The 18,782-nt window shown below is 40.2% G+C and overlaps 1 protein-coding gene across 5 annotated transcripts in view; it reads right to left on the reverse strand.

The window, feature by feature from the left end:
• Positions 1-569: 569 nt before the first annotated feature.
• The window catches only part of DIP2A (DIP2 acetate--CoA ligase A), a 128,578-nt gene continuing 110,365 nt past the window's right edge, over positions 570-18,782 (reverse strand). For 2 of the 5 annotated variants that reach the window (XM_085312412.1, XM_085312414.1), the window contains 10 exons: positions 18,411-18,541; positions 16,215-16,383; positions 14,456-14,626; positions 12,021-12,050; positions 10,893-10,954; positions 9,472-9,529; positions 8,843-8,917; positions 7,952-8,126; positions 3,258-3,381; positions 570-2,572 (listed from right to left, as the gene is read on the reverse strand). In XM_085312412.1, coding sequence (XP_085168538.1) covers positions 2,320-2,572; positions 3,258-3,381; positions 7,952-8,126; positions 8,843-8,917; positions 9,472-9,529; positions 10,893-10,954; positions 12,021-12,050; positions 14,456-14,626; positions 16,215-16,383; positions 18,411-18,541 — 1,248 coding nt within the window. In that variant the 3' untranslated portion in view covers positions 570-2,319. Of the gene's footprint in view, positions 2,573-3,257; positions 3,382-7,951; positions 8,127-8,842; positions 8,918-9,471; positions 9,530-10,892; positions 10,955-12,020; positions 12,051-14,455; positions 14,627-16,214; positions 16,384-18,410; positions 18,542-18,782 lie in introns of those variants that run through there. The other 3 variants (XM_085312413.1, XR_014896743.1, XR_014896744.1) reach the window with 3 other exon arrangements.

An 18,782-nucleotide genomic window follows, 5' to 3' on the forward strand; every position in this document is an offset into this window, starting at 1 on the left:
GGCCCGGCCTTGCCGCGCGCGGAGGTGACGTCAGGCAGCGGCGCGGACGCGCCGCGGCCGAGCGGCCGCCATGTTGACGGGCGGTGACGGTAGCACCGCCTTGCTGKGCGGGGATGGGAACGGGGGAGTTCGCGCGCCTCATCTGTTAAAAACACCCCACGGCCCTAGAGACCCTGTTTATGCGTCTGAAAATTACCGGAACAAAACGTTTTATGTAAAGTAAATGTTCTCCATCTGCATCAACGCACCTCGCCCCCTCTCCCCGCCCCCGGCTGCGCTGACAGGAGCGAGAGCTGCGGCGGGCAGAGAGGAGCCGCTTTCAGGCCGAGACCGGTGGCGGCAGGGAGGCGCCCCCCCACACCTGCCTCTGTGCCAGGCCCGCTGCAGCACTCGGGTATTAAGCAGGATGGCTATAGGACTGAAGTTTAGGAACACCCAGCTCTGCCTAACTGTAAAGAATTTGTACGGGGGGAAAAATAATGTAAGTGTTGATACGGGCAAAAATGGTGCACTGTAGAAAATTGGCTTTTTCTAAAGGCATGAGGCGTTTCAACATTCAGCAAGGCACATTTTCAAGAGCAGTTTGAAATGTTTAATGTGCTTTTTGTTTGAAATCTTACTTTACAAGGCAACTTATCTCACTGTCACCAATATTGCAATACAAAAAAATCTTACAATGCTTTATTTGCTAAAAAACTACAACATTAAAATTGGGGTTAGGTAGTTCTTCCCTTTTGCCAGCTGTTCTGTTAGGAGGAGTGTGCTGTAGTCCATTGCTAAAGGTCACTGTACTTAAACAATAAGTTACACAAGTTCTGTACATAATTACAGTCAAGAGTTCCAAGATATGTAGCCATATAGTACACCACAGTCAAACACCATGAGGGCAAAGAATTACTATATAGGAAAGCTTTTTGTTGGAGAATTTCTAGTTTATTTGACCAAGAGTCATTTGATGTCCTCCCCTCTGGGAACTGACATCCATCTTTCTTAGGCACTGATCCAGGCAGAATTGCCTTGCAGAAAAACCTGGCTGTTCTACCAAACCCATGCATTATTAAAAAAAATTTATGTAGCTCAAACTCTTCAATAGGTCTATAAAAATAATTATTTGCTAGACTCGTGCTCATCTTCAAATAGAAGCAGTACTTGAATAATTTCACATTCTCTTTCTGAATTAGGTTCACTGCAGTGTAAGATCAGGCAAACTTCAAAACCTTAGTCGAGTGCAACTCAACCAACTGGATATTTCAGCTTGAACAAAAACTCTGTCTAAATACAACTAAAAGATGAAAGTTTGTACCACAGCAAATCCAGCTAACTCTAACACTGAATATCTTTTCCATGGTGGAAAAAGTCACTATTATATAAGTTTTAGCACAGGATATTCAGGGAAAACATATTGTAAGATCATGCTTTGTAGACAGTTCTACTAATGATTCAGAGACATATACTGACTTTGGAATGAAGTTTTGAAAATTTGGCTTTATGCAGGGCAGTAATTAACAGCTTAATGCTATGAAAACAAGCAGCTTTACTATTTAACATGAAGTTACGAGAGCAAGAGCAATTAAGCCTCCTGCATTAAGTAGTTAAACCTGGATATTTATCTTTTATTATAAAGTTTATAGCATTACAGAATCCAGCATGGCACTGTAAGAAACCATGTTACAGATGCAGTATTTGTTTTTGCTTGGTACGAAAAGGCTGAACAGCAGCATAATTGTTGTAATATTGAATCCAGGATTGGAATGAATTGTTTTCTTCTGAATGAGGATTAGTCAGTGATTTAAAATAAAAGGATGCATTTTTAAACCTCAAATATGTGCAAATTCCTTTCAGTACAGTAGAGAATCTGGTAAAGATGTGTGCAATCTTGAAAGTTATGTGCCAGCACAGTTACCGCCAATATATTGCAAACAAGCACATGGAAAGTTAATCTCCAAATGGTTACTCACAACTTTCAGTATTATTTGCAAGAGTCCTCCTCACAGCTGGTGTTCTCTTCCCACCCCACTTTATGTCCTTTTATGCAGTGCATCAAGGTATTGACATTCATAATTACTGTAAAAAAATTGGTCCATGATAGTTCTATTAAATTTCCTTCAGGAATTCCAGTAAATTCTCCATTCTAAGACAGCTGTAACTGTTGTAATGGATTTATGAAAGCAAACGCAAACTGAGAGATGAAGGCCCAGGAAGATTAATATCTCCGTTCTCCTAAGGTCTTCAAAAGCTTTTAAAAACACAAACTTATTCAGATGCTATTCAGAAAATCTCTAGATTTTGGTGCTTTAGCCTTGGTGTGATTTTGTGTTTTCACATGTTGTAGGCAACATAAATAGGATCCAGCTGGTCAGCTAAAAATCCATCTCTCAAGTGCATTCGTTGCTTTTCACCACGGGAATTGATAGGAATAACACCTGGGTCCACAATGACTACAACACCAACTATAAGGTAATGCTCTTCCAGAACAACATTTGTTACCAGTGCAACCAAGTCCAACGCTTCTTGTTCTGAACCTTCTAATTCCACAACCACCACAAGTAAGTTGGTCCATGTAAATACGGCACTGTTGGTATGATACAAATATTAATCGTGAGAAACAAATTCTATGGTCAAAAGAGTTAGTCAAAGAGAGACTCACTGGAAATAAATTTTCCAAGGACGTGAACCATGTAATAAATGATATAAGTAATAGTAATATGAAAATATTCATAAGACATATCAAAAGCTGTAATTTCACAAATATTCTTTGTCACTTGTTTTTAAATTGTCTGTATAGAAAACATAAGTTGGTCTTTTTCTCTTACAGGCACACAATCACGTATTTAAAAGTCCTTTACACTTATGCATTAAAATAACCACTAATATTTCACATTCAGTGTTTGCATGCTTGATATTAATGTACTTTTAAATTTCTCCAAAGATTTTCAAAGGAGAAAAAAAAATTCCTCATTTAATAACTACAGCAACTGCTCTGAGACTAAATAGCACCTGCTGCCAAAATATACATATCATCTGTTAGTACCGAATGAGAATAATGTATGTTAGAACATACTATTGAAAAAATCCCTGAGATACCTATACCACAGCCAAGTGTATTCATTCTGACAGCCAGGGCAATCCACAACACAGACTTAAAGTGTCCTGCTACCCTGCTTGCATCTTGCCCTCCCCATTTTTCAGGCTATGAAAATCAAACTCTTATACAAATGTTTGAGTGGGGGGCGTGAGAAGAATTTTAAGCCTCTTACCATTCTGCAATGCTCTTATGTGCTCTTATTACAGAGGTTTCAATATCAATGGGATGATACCTCATTCCTCGGAGCTCCAGTGTTTCATCCAAAGAGCCTACCACATATAGGGCATCATGCCTCTCTGAAATATAGCAGACATTCAAAATATCATCAGGTCTGAAGAACAGACATCGTCACTTGTACGTGTTTCTTCCTAGCACGCTATGAATTTCAAGGTGCTTTGTGGGAGAAACAGTCTGTAATAAACATCAAGCTCTACCATTTGGAAAGACAAAGATTTAACAGCTCATTTGGTACTTTCCTTTCAGTAGCTTAAAAAGCAAGAGAAACATGACAGAAAAGAATCTGAGTCATCCAGTTCAGCCCCTCCCTCTACTACATACAAAGCACTATGTAATTTCCTTTCATAAAGCCAATCAAAACCCAATGTTAAAGCATCTTTTTGTCCCACTGTTCTTACTAAAGAACTTTCCTCCTCTTATGGATGGGAACACTCTTCCAATTTTCAAATTTAGTTCACTTTTTTACTTGCTTAACCCACTTGTCCGCCTGCCAACAGCATTCTTCTGTTCTTAAGTGGCCCACAATTAATGCATCGAGAACAATTCTATCCCCTCCTTAGCCTTGGTTTTGCTAGGTTAAATAAGAGAAGCTGTCCTAGACACTTCTTGCAGGACATGCTCTCCACATTGCCCTCTTCATTCTGTATGTCTGTTCTGTCTGAATGCACTTTTTTCTTACACCTATTTTAGAAACCTACTCAATTGTGTAACTTGAAATTAAAAGCATGCTGGGAAATAGCAGTATATTTCATGCATACTTGCCAATACTAAGTTAATTTATCATACATGATCTCTCTAAAATTTTAACAAATTAAGGACAACTGGCATTGTTCCATAGTGAAAAAAAAATCTCTGATAAATGATTTTTCAAAAAGCTACAAGACACAAAAAGTTACTATAGTAATCTGTTCCTTGCCATCCTAAACTTCCTTTGTGTGTGTGTGTCTGCTCAGAGACTGCAATTTCTGTAAGCTACCACCTTTCCCAAGAGGGAGCCATTTCATTTTGAAAAGTGACTGAAGGACAATCCTGCTAAAACATCCTATGCAGAAGCTTGTGCTAAACAGCAGTACAATGGGCATAGGATGTTAAACAACTGCCCTAGAAAAATCTGAGTGGGGAAAGCAAGGAAAGCTGAGAGCACCCTGGCTGAATCTTTTCTAACATGATCTACCAGCTCTGAAGGGGAAGATAACTTGCAATAAATGCTTTTTTCAGGGAGCTGGATCTACCTTATAATCTGCGGAAACTGCATCCCTTTGATGCTTCAGAAACTCCAGAGAAGCAAGCCAACATAATACTGCTCAGTTTGTTTAGTTGTTGCATGGGTGGAAACCTGGCACCAAAAAGGGACCATCCTGCCTAATGGCTGTAGCTGTGGGCAGATACCACAACTCTGATGCAGACTGTTCCTTTATTAAAGCGTACCTCTGTGCTCTGATGGCATTGACTGTGGAAGAGAGAGGCCTGCAGGAAATTACTCCAGAGGAGATGAAACTTTGCCTACTAATTAAGTGAGCTGCAGGGACTTCTCTAGCAGGAGTGACAGCACTCACCTTCTGGCTAGTATTCAAGCATCACTTCCTCCAAGCTCAAGAGGGGTGCATCCCAAGGAGAAAGAAGTGCAGCAAAGGGGGCAGGAGATGTACATGGATGAGCAAGGAGCTCCTGGCCAAGTTCAGACAGAAGAAGAAAGTACACAGAATGTGGAAGAGGGGACAGGCTACTTGGGAGAATTACAGGAATGCAGTCAAGAGTACRTAGAGATGCGGCGAGGAAGGCTAAGGCCCAGCTGGAATTGAGCCTGGCAAGGGATGTTAAGGACAACAGGAAGGGCTTCTTCAAATACATCAGTAGCAAGAGGAGGACTGGGGAAAATGTGGGCCCACTATTGAATGGGGCGGGTGCCCTGGTGACAAAGGATACAGAGAAGGCAGAATTACTGAATGCCGCCTTTGCTTCAGTCTTCACTGCTAAGGGCAGCCMTCATGAATCCCGGAGCCTGGAGGCAAGGGAGAAAGTCTGGGGAAAGGAAGACTTCTCTTTGGTTGAGGAGGATAGGATTAGAGATCTTCTGGGCAAGCTTCACATTCAGAAATCCATGGGCCCAGAAGGGATGCCCCCACGGGTACTGAGGGAGCTGGTGGACGTTGTTGCCAGGCCGCTCTCCATCATCTTGGAAAAGTCATGGAGAACTGGAGAGGTGCCTGAGGACTGGAAGAAAGCCAGGGTCACTCCAGTCTTGAAAAAGGGCAAAGAGGAGGACCCATGCAACTATAGGCTGCTCAGCCTCACCTCCATCCCTGGAAGTGTGATGGAAAGCTCCTTCTGGATGTCATCTCCAGACATATGGAGGAAAAGAAGGTGACCAGGAGTAGCCAGCATGGATTCACCAAGGGGAAATTGTGCTTAACCAATCTGGTAGCCTTCTCTGATAGCATGACTGGCAGGGTAGATGAGGGGAGAGCAGTGGACGTTGTGTCCCTTGACTTCAGCAAGGCTTTTGACACTGTCTCCCAGAACATCCTCCAAGCTCAGGAAGCGTGGGTTAGACGAGTGGACAGTGAGATAGATTGAGAACTGGCTGAAAGGCAGAGATCAGGGGGTTGTCATCAGTTGTGCGGAGTCCAGTTGGAGGCCTGTGGCTAGTGGCATCCTGCAGGGCTCAGTACTGGGTCCCAGCCTGTTCAGCTTCTTCATCAACGACCTGGATGAAGGGACAGAGTGCCTCCTCAGCAAGTTTACTGATGCTACCAAGATGGGAGGAGTGGCTGATACAGCTGAGGGCTGTGCTGCCATTCAGAGAGACCTGGGCAGGCTGGAGACCTCCAACAGCTGGGTGGAGAAGAACCTCCTGAGGTTCAATAAGGGCAAGTGCAGAGTCCTGCACCTAGGGAGAAATAGCCCTAGGCACCAGTACAAGCTGGGGGCTGAGCTGCTGGAGAGCAGCTCTGCAGAGAAGGACCTGGGAGTGCTGGTGGGTGACAAGTTGACCATGAGCTAGCAATRTGCCCTTGTGGCCAAGAAGGCCAATGGTATCCTTGGGTGCATTAGGAAGACTGGCAACCTGGTCAAGGGAGGTGATCCAGGAGGAGGTTTGCTAGGTCAAGGGAGGTGATCCTGCCCCTCTACTCAGCCCTGGGGAGGCCTCATCTCGAGTCTTGTGTCCAGTTCTGGGCTCCCCATTACAAGAGAGACATGGAGCTACTGGAGAGAGTGCAGCATAGGGCTGTGAAGATGATCAGAGGGCTGGAGCATCTGCCCTATGAGGAATGGCTGTGAGAGCTGGGACTGGTTAGGCAGCAGAAGAGAAGACTGAGGGGGGGTCTGATCAATGTCTATAAGTACCTGAAGGGAGGGTGTCAAGGGGACAGGGACAAACTCTTTTCAATTGTCCCATGTGACAGGACAAGAGGCAATGGGCAGAAACTGAACCAGAGGAAGTTCCGCCTGAATGTGAGGGGGAATTTCTTCACTGTGAGAGTGATGGAGCACTGGAACCGGTTGCCCAGAGAGGTTGTGGAGTCTCCTTCTCCGGAGATCTTCAAAACCCACCTGGCTGCAACCCTGTCTAACATGCTCTAGGTGACCGTGCTTGAGCAGGGCATTGGACTAGATGATCTCCAGAGGTCCCTTCCAACCTTACTGATTCTATGATTATATGAGAGCCTGGGGGAGACTGAATAGCACACCAGAACAGCGGACTGGAGCATGTCCTTCTCTTACTGACTGATACAACAGAGTTGTGTCTGAATTCTGAATCCTGGAGAACCGCTATCCAGTGCAACAGATGGGGTTGCTCCTCTGAAGCCTGAGCTTTCAACAGATCTCTCCCCTTGCCCACTGTTTCTTCTCTACATAATGGAGAACTAAAGGTAGAATGCAAGTGTGTGGAGTCCCAAAGACAGTTATATTCCAGAAGTGGGAACACTGTTTTTCTATCTTGCCTAATGAATGATTAGACAAAATGTAAAAGTGTTTGCAACCTCTCTACAGCTAATTATCCAGTGACAGACACACAGACATATCCATTGTAGATACCACTATTCACTTAAGTCTCATCACAAGTTACAAGTTTTTTTAAACACAATCACAGAAATCATAGAAATCATACAATGATTAAGGGTTATGCCTATTCCATATTCCAGCCCAACAGAAAATGGAGCAGACTCTTTCACCAATGCACTTAAATACCTCAAATTCATTTCTGAAGGTTGCTTTTTGTGCATCTCCTAAAGCCATGGCATGAATTGGCATTATTAGTATTCTCTAGATCAGCACTGAAATACAGTAAGGAAAAAGGCACAGGGTGAAATAAGTCAAAAGGCACTAATGTTTGAACTGATACKCTCATGGCATTTTGGCAAAGTGGAAATGAAGGATGAGAATCCTGTTTTTTAAAGCTATCAAAAGGGCATTATGAATTTTCCATTTTGCATGGTTGTTCATTATCAGTGTAATCAATTAACATACACAGAGTAAGAAAATGTTCCTTTTACCTTCAGCCAGCAGTTATCTTTTAAGGAAGTTAGTAAAAACTTGCAGGGCAGCTTACTCTTTTCTAGCTCAGCTACCCCAAACAGTTTAAACAAATGCTTCTGTATTTTCTGTGTACATGTTTTCTCTCACCTCCACTAGCATCAGTAAGTTCTGTTCTGCGCAGAAAGCCAAGGTATCCAGTTCGTGCCCAAACAGTCTGAGTGTCTCCAAAACTCAAGTGAGCAGTAAAGTGATCAGCGTGCAGTGCTTCCTCTCCATACACTGTGTAGTAACCAGTAGCATTATGTGGACTACTCACCCATATCTAGGGGATTAAAAAAAAAAAAAAAAAAAAGACAGAAGACAGACGGGAGCTATTCCGATGTAAACATAGGTTATTTTGCCAGATCCAGGCAGCATAATTTCTTGATTTAAGAAAATCTGTTCCATTGACAATGTTGCTGTTTCTAAAATGCCAGAAGTTATTTATTACAGCCATTAACTAACTTCTGCCCCATAGAAAATGACTAGGAAAAAGGACCAAAAGGTGAGTTTTCTATACATGCAATTTAGTAGAGAGGAAAAATGAACTACACGTTTGGCTCACTGAAAGGTAAAACTTTTTAACCAACGGTCTTCTATTAATACGAGATCTTAATACACTCAAATCTAAATGCATACAGAACAAAAATTAAATGAAGCAGCGGATTTTCTCAGTGCTACTCTCCACTGATGAAGTACATAATGATAACAAGATATTCACTACATCTTCTAGCTGCCAGTCAGACACAGAGTAGTCAACTGGTGCCACCACTTGGTATGCAATATTTTGGCAGAGGAGGGAGCAAACTTTGCAGACGTTCACAGAAGCATGCAAATGTTTTATTCTTCTTTGTGACAATTTAAGCTCTGTATACTTCATTGCTTGCCACATTAAGGTGATCATAATTATCCCACTAGAGACAGGCATTTACCTAGCATGATTCATCTGTGTATTAAATCACTGCTGATAAATAAAGTAGAAGAGCATCAACGCTTTACCTCTCCTAAATGCGAGTCTCCCAGAGGTCCCTTAGTTTCTGTATGTGCTATGATAACTTTTACCCCTGGAAGAATCTGCAATAGGAAGCAAATGTTTAAAAGAGAAGTTAAATTCATCGAAGGAAAGGTAAGTTAATAATGCAATGCCAGAGCAGCCAGCAATCCCCCCAGTTCTTCCCTTTCTACTCCCCTCTGCCCCATAGATACCAACCATCTTCCTACAAAGATATGTAATCATTTAACCACTGAGCAGCTGTTTGCAGCTTGTACTTATCTTTGAAGTTGATGTATCTAYTTCACACCTGAAAACTGCCTTCTGTGTGAAGGCCTGTGATTTTTCCAGCTGTATCAACAACACATCCTGTTATTTCACTTTAGCTTTGCTTCATTTTAACTAGCTGTTCCTTTTAAGCTCACTCTCTCTCTAGTGCCTCTCCTAGATACACTCTAATTAGTGAAGCGCACAGTCTCTCACTCCAACAGAAGCAGCTCACCACACAGATAATGGTAGTGAGGGGACAGGACTACTTGGTGTCTTTTCAAGTTTAGATAGCTCCAAGTACAACAATAAAACAACTCAATAGATAGTTGGATCATTTTTTACTCTAACACTCTCTATAATCTCTCACCTTCCCAGACTCCATAAGTGGCAGACTGTGTGGCGAACCTCTCTCTACCAAACGTACTCTGAGAAAGTAAAAGAAGAAATTTGTACAAAGATTTATGAAGTAAAATGAAGCTAGATTTGCTCTTCTCAAACAGTGAAGAGCAAGCCAGCCTAAACAGAATCAAGGGATACTAGGCAGTCCATTAGTGACATAACCTATACAGTTAATGTGTCAAATACAAGACGTGCTGAAGGAGCAGGGAATGCAGCAGGAAAGGTGTACAAGAGGACAGGCTCTTTTCATCTCCCTATATATTACTTAATATTACACCACCCCAACAGCCATATGCTAGAATTTACTCTAACACAGTGGGAACTTTGAGGCTGTAGCTCAGCTTAACTATAGCAAGAATATATCCCATGCAAATCATAGTGATAAATAAGGAGAGAGTAACTGTAATTTTCATTGATCAGTTCAAATGCACTTCAGGATCATGGGAAGGACCTTTCAATAATTTGACTTCCACCAASTGAGATTTAAGCATACAAAAATTAGAGATCAGTAATCCCAAAAGCTATAGGTTAGCAGAAGCCCCTGATTTATTATTACCAATACTTAGTGGCTTTCCTTTAAGCTTTTTTAATGGCATTATGTTACTTTAAACACAGAAACAAATATATACAAACATATATATATACGTGTGTGTTGGTGATATATATATAGATATATTTATATAAATGAATCCTACTAAAATTACAGCCTGAACTTGTTACTGCTGGCAGTTGTATCAACCAAGTTAACCAAGAGGCAAGAGAACACAAAAATCCCAACTACAGAATAAATTGATGGAAAATATCCTCAGCAAGTTTGCAGAACACACCAAAGCAGGGGGTAGGGGACAGCTGACAGGCTATAGTGCCAGCCTGACATTCAGGGAAACCTGGGAAGGCTGAGAAAATTCAGTTGGTTTGGCCTGAGGAACAAAGTCTAATTGCAGTTTTCCACTACCTAAAGGATTGTTACAGAGAAGATGGAGCCAGATTTCATAGAGTTGTGCACCAAAAGGACGAGAAGCCAGAAACATAAGCAGCTAGAAGGGAACTGCTAGTAAGGAAAACATCCTTCCCAGACCAGGGGCACACCCTCATGACAGGTACCCAGGAAGGAGGAAGATGCGCATCCTTGGAAATTTTCCAAACTTAAGGGGACCTGGCCTAGAATAACCTGATCAAGCCTTTTAGTTGGCCCTGCTTTGAGCAGGAGGTTGTGTGAAAACTTCCAATACAAAGTAGTCATAAATTCTCTAGGGTGGGGTTCCTTGCCATACCATAATGGGGAATTAACTGCTGCCAAGAGTATTTCCGCACACCAGTACAATGCAATGAGGCTTAAATTTCTTCTTTACAGACTTCCGATAGTTAATGCTTTAACATAATCTGTACCTGTCATGTCGAAGTGCTCTCATATCTACATAGACTGTTGTTGGATCTGGTCCTGCTGTTCCCTAAGAATACAAAAGAAGAAAGAAATTGAATAGAAGCCAGAAAATCCCGTTTTCATTTTCACATCCATACTGCATAAATTTACACATTCCTCTCCCTCTTTTACTGATGCTTAAAAAAATTACTGCCCTAATCTACTAGAAGTATGGTAAAAAAGCCCCTCTATAGACTGACTGCCATAAAGCTTTGATGTTTTATGGTAACCAGTAAATGAATGCACAAATGAAGTATGTGTTTATATACGTAAGCCTTTAAGTGCACCAAAATTTATTTTGGTATGCATCTCTTTAAAAAGAGCTTGCATAGCATGCTTACAGAGCAAGTGTAAAGTATGCAAGCACCAACCTATGCAGGTACATAATCCCTTTCCCAGCGCACAAATGTTCTGCTTTTTAACAGGTCTGTCAAGTTTCATTTAAGAAGAAACAAAAACATTTAAAACATACCTCGAACCATCTCACACCTTTTCAAGGCTTCTGCCAGTTACTGCCTAGACAGAGGCAGATCTCTGTTGCAGTCAGAGGTTGAAAATCTCTCTGGTGAGAGGTTGTATTTGTAAAACAAATCCACTTCCTGTCGTGGGAACAGATCTTTTCTCCCCAGCAGTACTTAATCTCAAAACAATTAAAAACTACTGTGAAATGCCTACTTAAACTTAAACTGAAAAAATAGGCAGACACACTATGTTTATCCCCCCTACCCCCTGTGCAGGAAATACTTAAAATRAGGCTACTTTGTCATCACCTTAAGATTACAGTGCTAGAATAGCAACAATGTCTTTATAGTGACATTACTTAATACTTTCATAGCACCACTGCACTCAATGTTACTGACAACCACTCCGGATTTGGTATTAATCCTTGCTATACCGAGGTTCTGCTTGTTTGAGAAAGAGTTTGTACTTTAGCTACAAGTGTTCTTTACGAATAAAGCCAAACTCCTATAGAAAAACTCACTTGATCTGTTTCCAGTGAAAACTCCCTTATATGGGATACATTATTTATAGAGTAACACTATAGCACAAGATTGACTTTAGGACATTACAGGCACACACATGCAGCACTATACCTGTTCAGCCAGCTTGCCCAGCCTGTTTGGCTGACAGAGGACCACAAACAGAAGTAACAGAGGCCATCAAAGTGAGTGAAACAGAGAGAAAGGGGAAAAAAAGAAAATACAAACAAAGAGGCACTGGAGACATGAGATACACACAGCAAGATAAACAAAAACTCATACTGTTTTAGAGTGAAAGGATTATTCCCATTTCAGATTTCTCAGAGTCCAGCACTTAAGTAGTTCACTGGGAAACATGCAGGTCCAGCAAAATAAACCAGAAGAAATTCAAGCAGATACTATGTAATACCTATTTCCTTATCATAACTCCCTTCATCTGTAAGTATCTAAAGGCTGCTTATAACTTAAGAAATACCTTTCCAGTAAACTAGTCAATTAAGGTTGGAAGGTATTATGTATTTATTTGCATGCTAACTTTTATCAAATGTACATTCAGTTATGTTATTAATCTATATTCACTTAAAATACAGCAATGTCAAATACGGGCTTTATTTGGGAGAAATGGGGGAAGGCAGAAAAACAAACTAAAAGAAGGCTATTCAAGAGTGGTGAACAGAGATGAAAAAGGTATAAAATGAGGAGGAAGCTTAACTGCCTAACAGCACTACATTCTTGATAGTTTTCCTGGAATACTTCTCACATTGTCATCTTAGAAATGCATTAACATTCTAGGAAAATACAGGGGCTATTTATTTAGCATAAAACAGAGCATTATACAATAAAAAGAGACTGAGTATTTCTCACATCTGCTTGTGAAGTATCAGAAGGAGCTCCTGATATAAGAAGCTGTCAGCAGGATGTTATTACAAGTATTTTCTTTTAGATTCTGCAGGCTGCTCTTAGATTAATTTGATAGTTACATGCTTCCACACTTGACTGCAGAGAAAGCTCTTTACCTAGCCCTAAACTGATCTCTTCTCACTTATTTTGGACAATTGGAACAGGTATTCGAAAATGGCTTTCTAAATCCTTATTTAGATAGGAAATTTAGAAAGCTTCTCTTTGGTACTTAGCATCTGAAATGTATCCAATGAATTTAAAATCTTTCTGCACAGCCATCTCAGTTCCATCTGTAGTCTTATTTTTCATCTGATTCATAAAATTGCTCTGACCTCATTTCTTTTCACCAGTTTATCTAGAGGTTGTTAAAAATCCTTTCCCTTTTAATATGTGAAAGAAACCATGTATTTCTGAAGGACAATTACTAATGGCACCATATTTGAGAAGCTCAAGGCCCAAAGTGTGTGCATCTCTCTCATGGAAAAATCGAGGACAACATTAAAATATATTCTGAGAGGGAGAAAAGAAAAAAAAAGAAGCTTTCCTTCCTCTAGTGATCATCATCATAAAAAAAAAARTTTTATAGAAGCACGGTAACAATCTTTATTCAGCCAGCTTGCATTAGTGAACGTGAACTGAACCAAAGTTCAGTTCATACTCATTTAATTGTCTGCAAATAAAAGTTACAATTACACACATACTTAATGCATGTAATATCCATGGAACTCCTCACATTAAAAGCAGCTAGGTACTGGTGCATTTGAAGCCTGATCAGTTTGTTTCTTAGCTCAAGTACAATCCAAAAATCCAGGCTGTTTTCTTATTACTAGACTATATTTTATATTCTTGATTTTAGGCAAGTTATGGCATGTATAGATTTTTTTTTCCTAACTAGAAAAGAAATACATCTATTAAAAAAGTTAGATGTAGATCTGGTTAAATTACCTATATGAGATTTATTTCAGTTGAGTACTGAACTACCACGGGCAGTCCTGGACCACAGCATGCCATTATCCCTAGTCTGGGAAGTAGGGCTGTGTATTTAAAAGACACTGTCCCGCCCAAAGCTTCCAATTTTATATCTCCATTGAAACAAGTCCAAGTCTCACATAAGGGGAGGCAAACAAATTTGCATGATAATAATGCTGATTTGAGAGCTTTCAAAACAAAAAAACCCCGCAACCTTGGTGTTAAAGACAATTTTTTTATTATTTGAAGAACTCCACCTTCATTTGATTTCACATTAACTACTTTTCTACAGGCAAAATCTGAATCATATGAAAGCTGAAATAGCATTGCTTGAAATATTTCAGATGTTTATCAATAAGAACTTCTGTATTTAATTTACTACTGCTCCTTCACAGTAGGAAGGAAACTAGTTTCTTAACATTGATCCTCCATTTTAAGAGGCATCTCAGTTGGTCAATTAGTACAAAAAGGAGAAACTATCATAATTCACATTCTTCACCACAAGCATGCAAGATGATCTTCAGGGCTTTTTGTAACTTGGTAACTTGGAAGAAAGCACATAATGGAGCTGCAGCTTACAAAGTTCATTAGAAAAAAAATTACGTACAGCTGAGTAAGATTTTCTATAAGGTTCTCAGATATGCTGTGGTTAAACAGAAGGAAAAATAGCTTAATCTCACCTGTAAGCAAATTGCTACATTGACCCGGCACCCAAACGTAGTGCTCACTGCACGAGCAGAGAGGCCCAAGTCTTTGAATAGCTTAGAGAAAGACTGTGTTAATGTAATCCTTGGTCTCTCCTCTGCAACCACCATGCATGTTCGCACACAAGACAGGTTAACTCCTTTCATCTGTTTGAGAGATTTGGTAAAGAAAACAATACATTTTAAAAATCAACATTTCTTGAAAATTTCTAGGTCATTTGAATTTGAAAGGACAGCCTGACTTTAAAAAACACTACAACTTGTCTCCTGGAGGAAGGCTCTCAGGAAATAGAGCAAATAGATACAAACATAAAAATAATCTGATCATCACCCCCACCACTGTTTTTCTCGCGGTCAAGACTCAGCAGCAAGTCTGCCTACAAAAAAGGCTACACCATCACGTTGGCTTGTGAATACTCTCCCCTCACGGCCCTGACTATCCACGCTGTACAGACAGCCATCATTTCCTGCTCCCATCTGGAGAGAGGCAACTCTTGCCTTTGAAAAGAAATCTGAGCACAGTTAACAGCACAGTTTGTTTCAGTGTCTGTTCTGGTTAAACAGTATTGACCTGACTGCACTTTGGCTCCATTTATCCAGGACAACCCTTTAGTACTGTGCCAAGCGGCTCTGCACTCTCATGGCAGAGCCTGATGGACCATTTACATCATGTAGCACTCTGGTGGGCTGCAACACAGCCACTCATCGTTTTGAGCTGAAAAAACAACAAAATACAATTGTCTGAGGGCTGGGCAGGCAACCCCATGAAGTTCACAAGAGACCTCCTCACTCCAAATACTACGCAATTCAGATAAAGGCAGTGTGCTTGAGAGGATATTAGCTCTCAGCAGCATGAATTTGAGCCTGTAGCAAGTGGCTCAGGGCCAGGATTCACTTTACAGTGAGGTCCAGGAGGACAGAGGAACAGACTTTGTCTATACGGAGAATAAGCACAATGTAGCCTCATTCTTGCATGTAGGCAGCTGCCAAACATTCCTAGCTAAAGCACTGAGCAGCTTAGTTACTAAAGCCATGGGAACTMTCCTGCTATCGAGACAGAAGTGCCTCTTCAAATAAATTTTCAGTTAGGAAATTTCTCTCTCTCAAAAAAAGATGTAGAAGCGTGTAATTACTACTGTTAGTGAACCTCATTATTTTGGTTTACAGAATTTGTTATTCTTCCATATTCTGTGTAGTAAGCTGAAACTCAAAAATAAGTCAGACAGCTATTTCTAATGATGTAAAATTGCTCAGATTAACTGATAATGTTCCAGTTTTACCATATACTAAGACTTACAGCTAAGGACTTTGGCATGGCACAATTTGCTGTTTCTGTGTACCAATGGGCAATAAATCAGCTTTAGAATTCAGCACTTTTGGTGTGAAATCTGAAAGCAGGGAGCATTTGCCAGGCTCCTCCCTCGCCCCAACAAGAAAAGGTTGTTAGGCTTGCTAAGTATTTTGCGCAAAATTTCAGAAATATTTATCAGTGTGAGAGGCAGTACAAATAAGTCAAGTTGAAAACAGACTTCTTACAAAAACGTGGGAAACTTCCAGCACATCCAACACTTGCCAAAAGCAAGTCTGAAAGGCTTTCAGAGAAACAGAGGAGTCCACCTTATACAAGCTAAAGTGAAATAATTTTAGAAAAATACATTATATGACATATAGATAAAGATACATTATTTGATACATTATGTATGTCAGTATGTTAAAAAAAATTAAGTCCTCRTACCCGCAGCATATCAGTCTGTGTTCCAAGCCCTTTGGTGCACATCTCCATCACTGAGTAAGAGCAGAAAGTGACACGCACTTTATACTGACTTACTGCAGACAGCCACAGAGACACGTTGCTCTCCAGTTCAAGAGGAGGGACTAGAATAGACTGATGACCTGAATATACGCTTGAGAGGGGAAGAAAGAGAAACAAAAAACTTCAAGCCATCCTAAAAGAGCCAAAAGTTACAGAAAGTCAAAATGAAGTAAAGGAATGTGGAAAAATGGAGACCTGGTTATCTATTTGAATTTCAACTTTCTTTGTAAAAAGCAAGTATCTCACTGTGGTTTCAAACTGGTTGAGTAAAAGCTACAGGTTAAAGCTAAAGCTACAAATTTTAAGGCAAGTATACACATGCCTCTCAGTAAATTGTGCTGAATTTACACCTGCCTTGAATTTTAGGCAAGTTTTCATTTTCAAATAAACCACATTGACAGGATGGAAAAAAATGTTTGTGCGACCCCATAAACGCCTGCCTTTCCTGCAAAGCCTCCTTCCCATGATCTGCTTCCTTTGGCAGGCTGTGCCTCCCAGGCTATTCTTGACCATGTAAGCTGGCTCTTAAGCCTTTTCTTGATGCCTGCTTGGAGGCGCAACATGCTTTCTCATTACAGTTATTCCATTACTAGCATAAATCTGTTGGGGAGAGAGGGAAACCCTCTGGCTGTTACAATTCTCAAAATAAGTATTGCCTGTCTGTCCTTGGCCTATGGCCCGGTGTCACCCGTGGCATGCTTTTACTGTGAAGTTAGAACCATTAAAGAGTTTGCTCCTTGGCCTCCTTTCTTGTGGGGAAACCTCCATCCTTACTTTCTCTTCATATTGTCCACAAGCGGCCTCGTATCCAGCACAGACTACTTGCAACTATGGGCTGAGAAGCCAACATGACTTGTGTCTGCCTCAGGCAAAAGTATCTCTAACTTGCTTTCTGAATCAGAAAGTTATATTTGATAGAGAAGATACTGTTGCAAGGAGCTCACAGATAAAACAGGAAAGTTAAAAACATTAGAAAGTTAGAACATTAGAATTCAAGTTTTTACTGCACTCTTTCTAGCCTTTGCTATAGGTCTGCCAGTTTTTGAACAGTGGTAATGTGAAGTATTTGACCTAGATACAAGTTAATGTGAGTGGGGAAATTCAGAATCATGTCATCTTTTTTTTAAATATCATAAATGACCAGTCTTAAATTACCAAATGTTTGTTTAGATCAGTTAACTATCAAAAAAAATCAGAGTGACATGGCCCTTTGTAAAATTAGGCTTAGACAAAACAACTCATTTTGCAAGACTAATAYCATCTCTGATTGCTTTCAACAGGTAGCCTAACACACTTGCTGCCATTTCTCCTGACTAAAGTTGATGTGTGTTTGTAGTTGGTGCTACTACTTTTTTTAGTTGCTGAATAGATAAAAAAAAAAATCTGTAATAAAACAAAGTCTTTCATACAAAAGTAGTACCCCATAAATCATAAACAAAGCAATACTCTAGATTAAAAAATCTGACATTACATTAACTCTTGGATAGAAAGCATGACATGCAACTCCCTTCTCTAAAATTCTTTTTCAAAATCCATTTTTTAGATTTTAAGTCTTCCATCACGGTGGTTTCTTCTTCCCTCCACTCTGCCTTACTTTACTGATGCTATAAACTATCGAACGTTACCAAAGTTAACTTTTTACCTTCTTTCTACACACTTGTTTCCCAGTTTGGGGTACTAGAGAGGCAAGGTTAACTACAGTGAACTTAATTTTAGTGAATTTCACTTTACTATCTGTTTATAAAATAATCTTTCATATTCAGTTTCTGTATTTTTAATTAAATATCTAAAATGAACTTTTTTTTTTCCCATACTGGACACATTTCACATGCTTTAACCAATCGGAAGATCTAAAAGGCAAAAACAATTTAACCACTGTGAAAGATGTGTTGCATTACAGTAGTTTATCTGATTGAATCAAAGAAACTCTCGCTCCTTTATCAAAGACATTAAGTTGCTTGCTTTAGCAATATTTATCAGTGCACAACAGTAAAGTACCTATAACGAAGTTAATTGTGGCTATTTTGACAGTCTGAGTCACTACTGTTCACTTGGTTTCTAGAGAAGGGAAGAGTATGTTGGGGACATACAAGCAAACCTAACATTTAAGTAACGTACCTGCACAGGCACCATAGTGCAAATCCCAAGCCACAATAAGGGTCAAGGCAGATGGCAATCTGACGTGAGGGGTACAGCTCACACTGTAGTTTTATTGAGCGACATAAGGCACTTGTAGCTGCATGAGACATCTGTAAGAGAAAAACAGGCTCTCTCAAGAACAGTTAAAAAAAAAAAGAAAAAGAAAAGGTTTCACTTTTAACAACTGATGGAAATAGCTATTATAGAAGATGCTGCAATGGGTAATGATTTCTAGGCACTTTTGAAACAGGAAAGGAATAACAGCCCAAAATTGCATAGATGCATAGAATATGACATGTCTCTTGTCACACATCTGATAATCACAACAGAAAACATCCAYGAACTGTAGCA

Source organism: Rhea americana, unplaced genomic scaffold, assembly GCF_003343005.1.
Source record: "Rhea americana isolate MKP2758 unplaced genomic scaffold, rheAme1 scaffold_362, whole genome shotgun sequence".
Lineage (NCBI taxonomy): Eukaryota > Metazoa > Chordata > Aves > Rheiformes > Rheidae > Rhea > Rhea americana.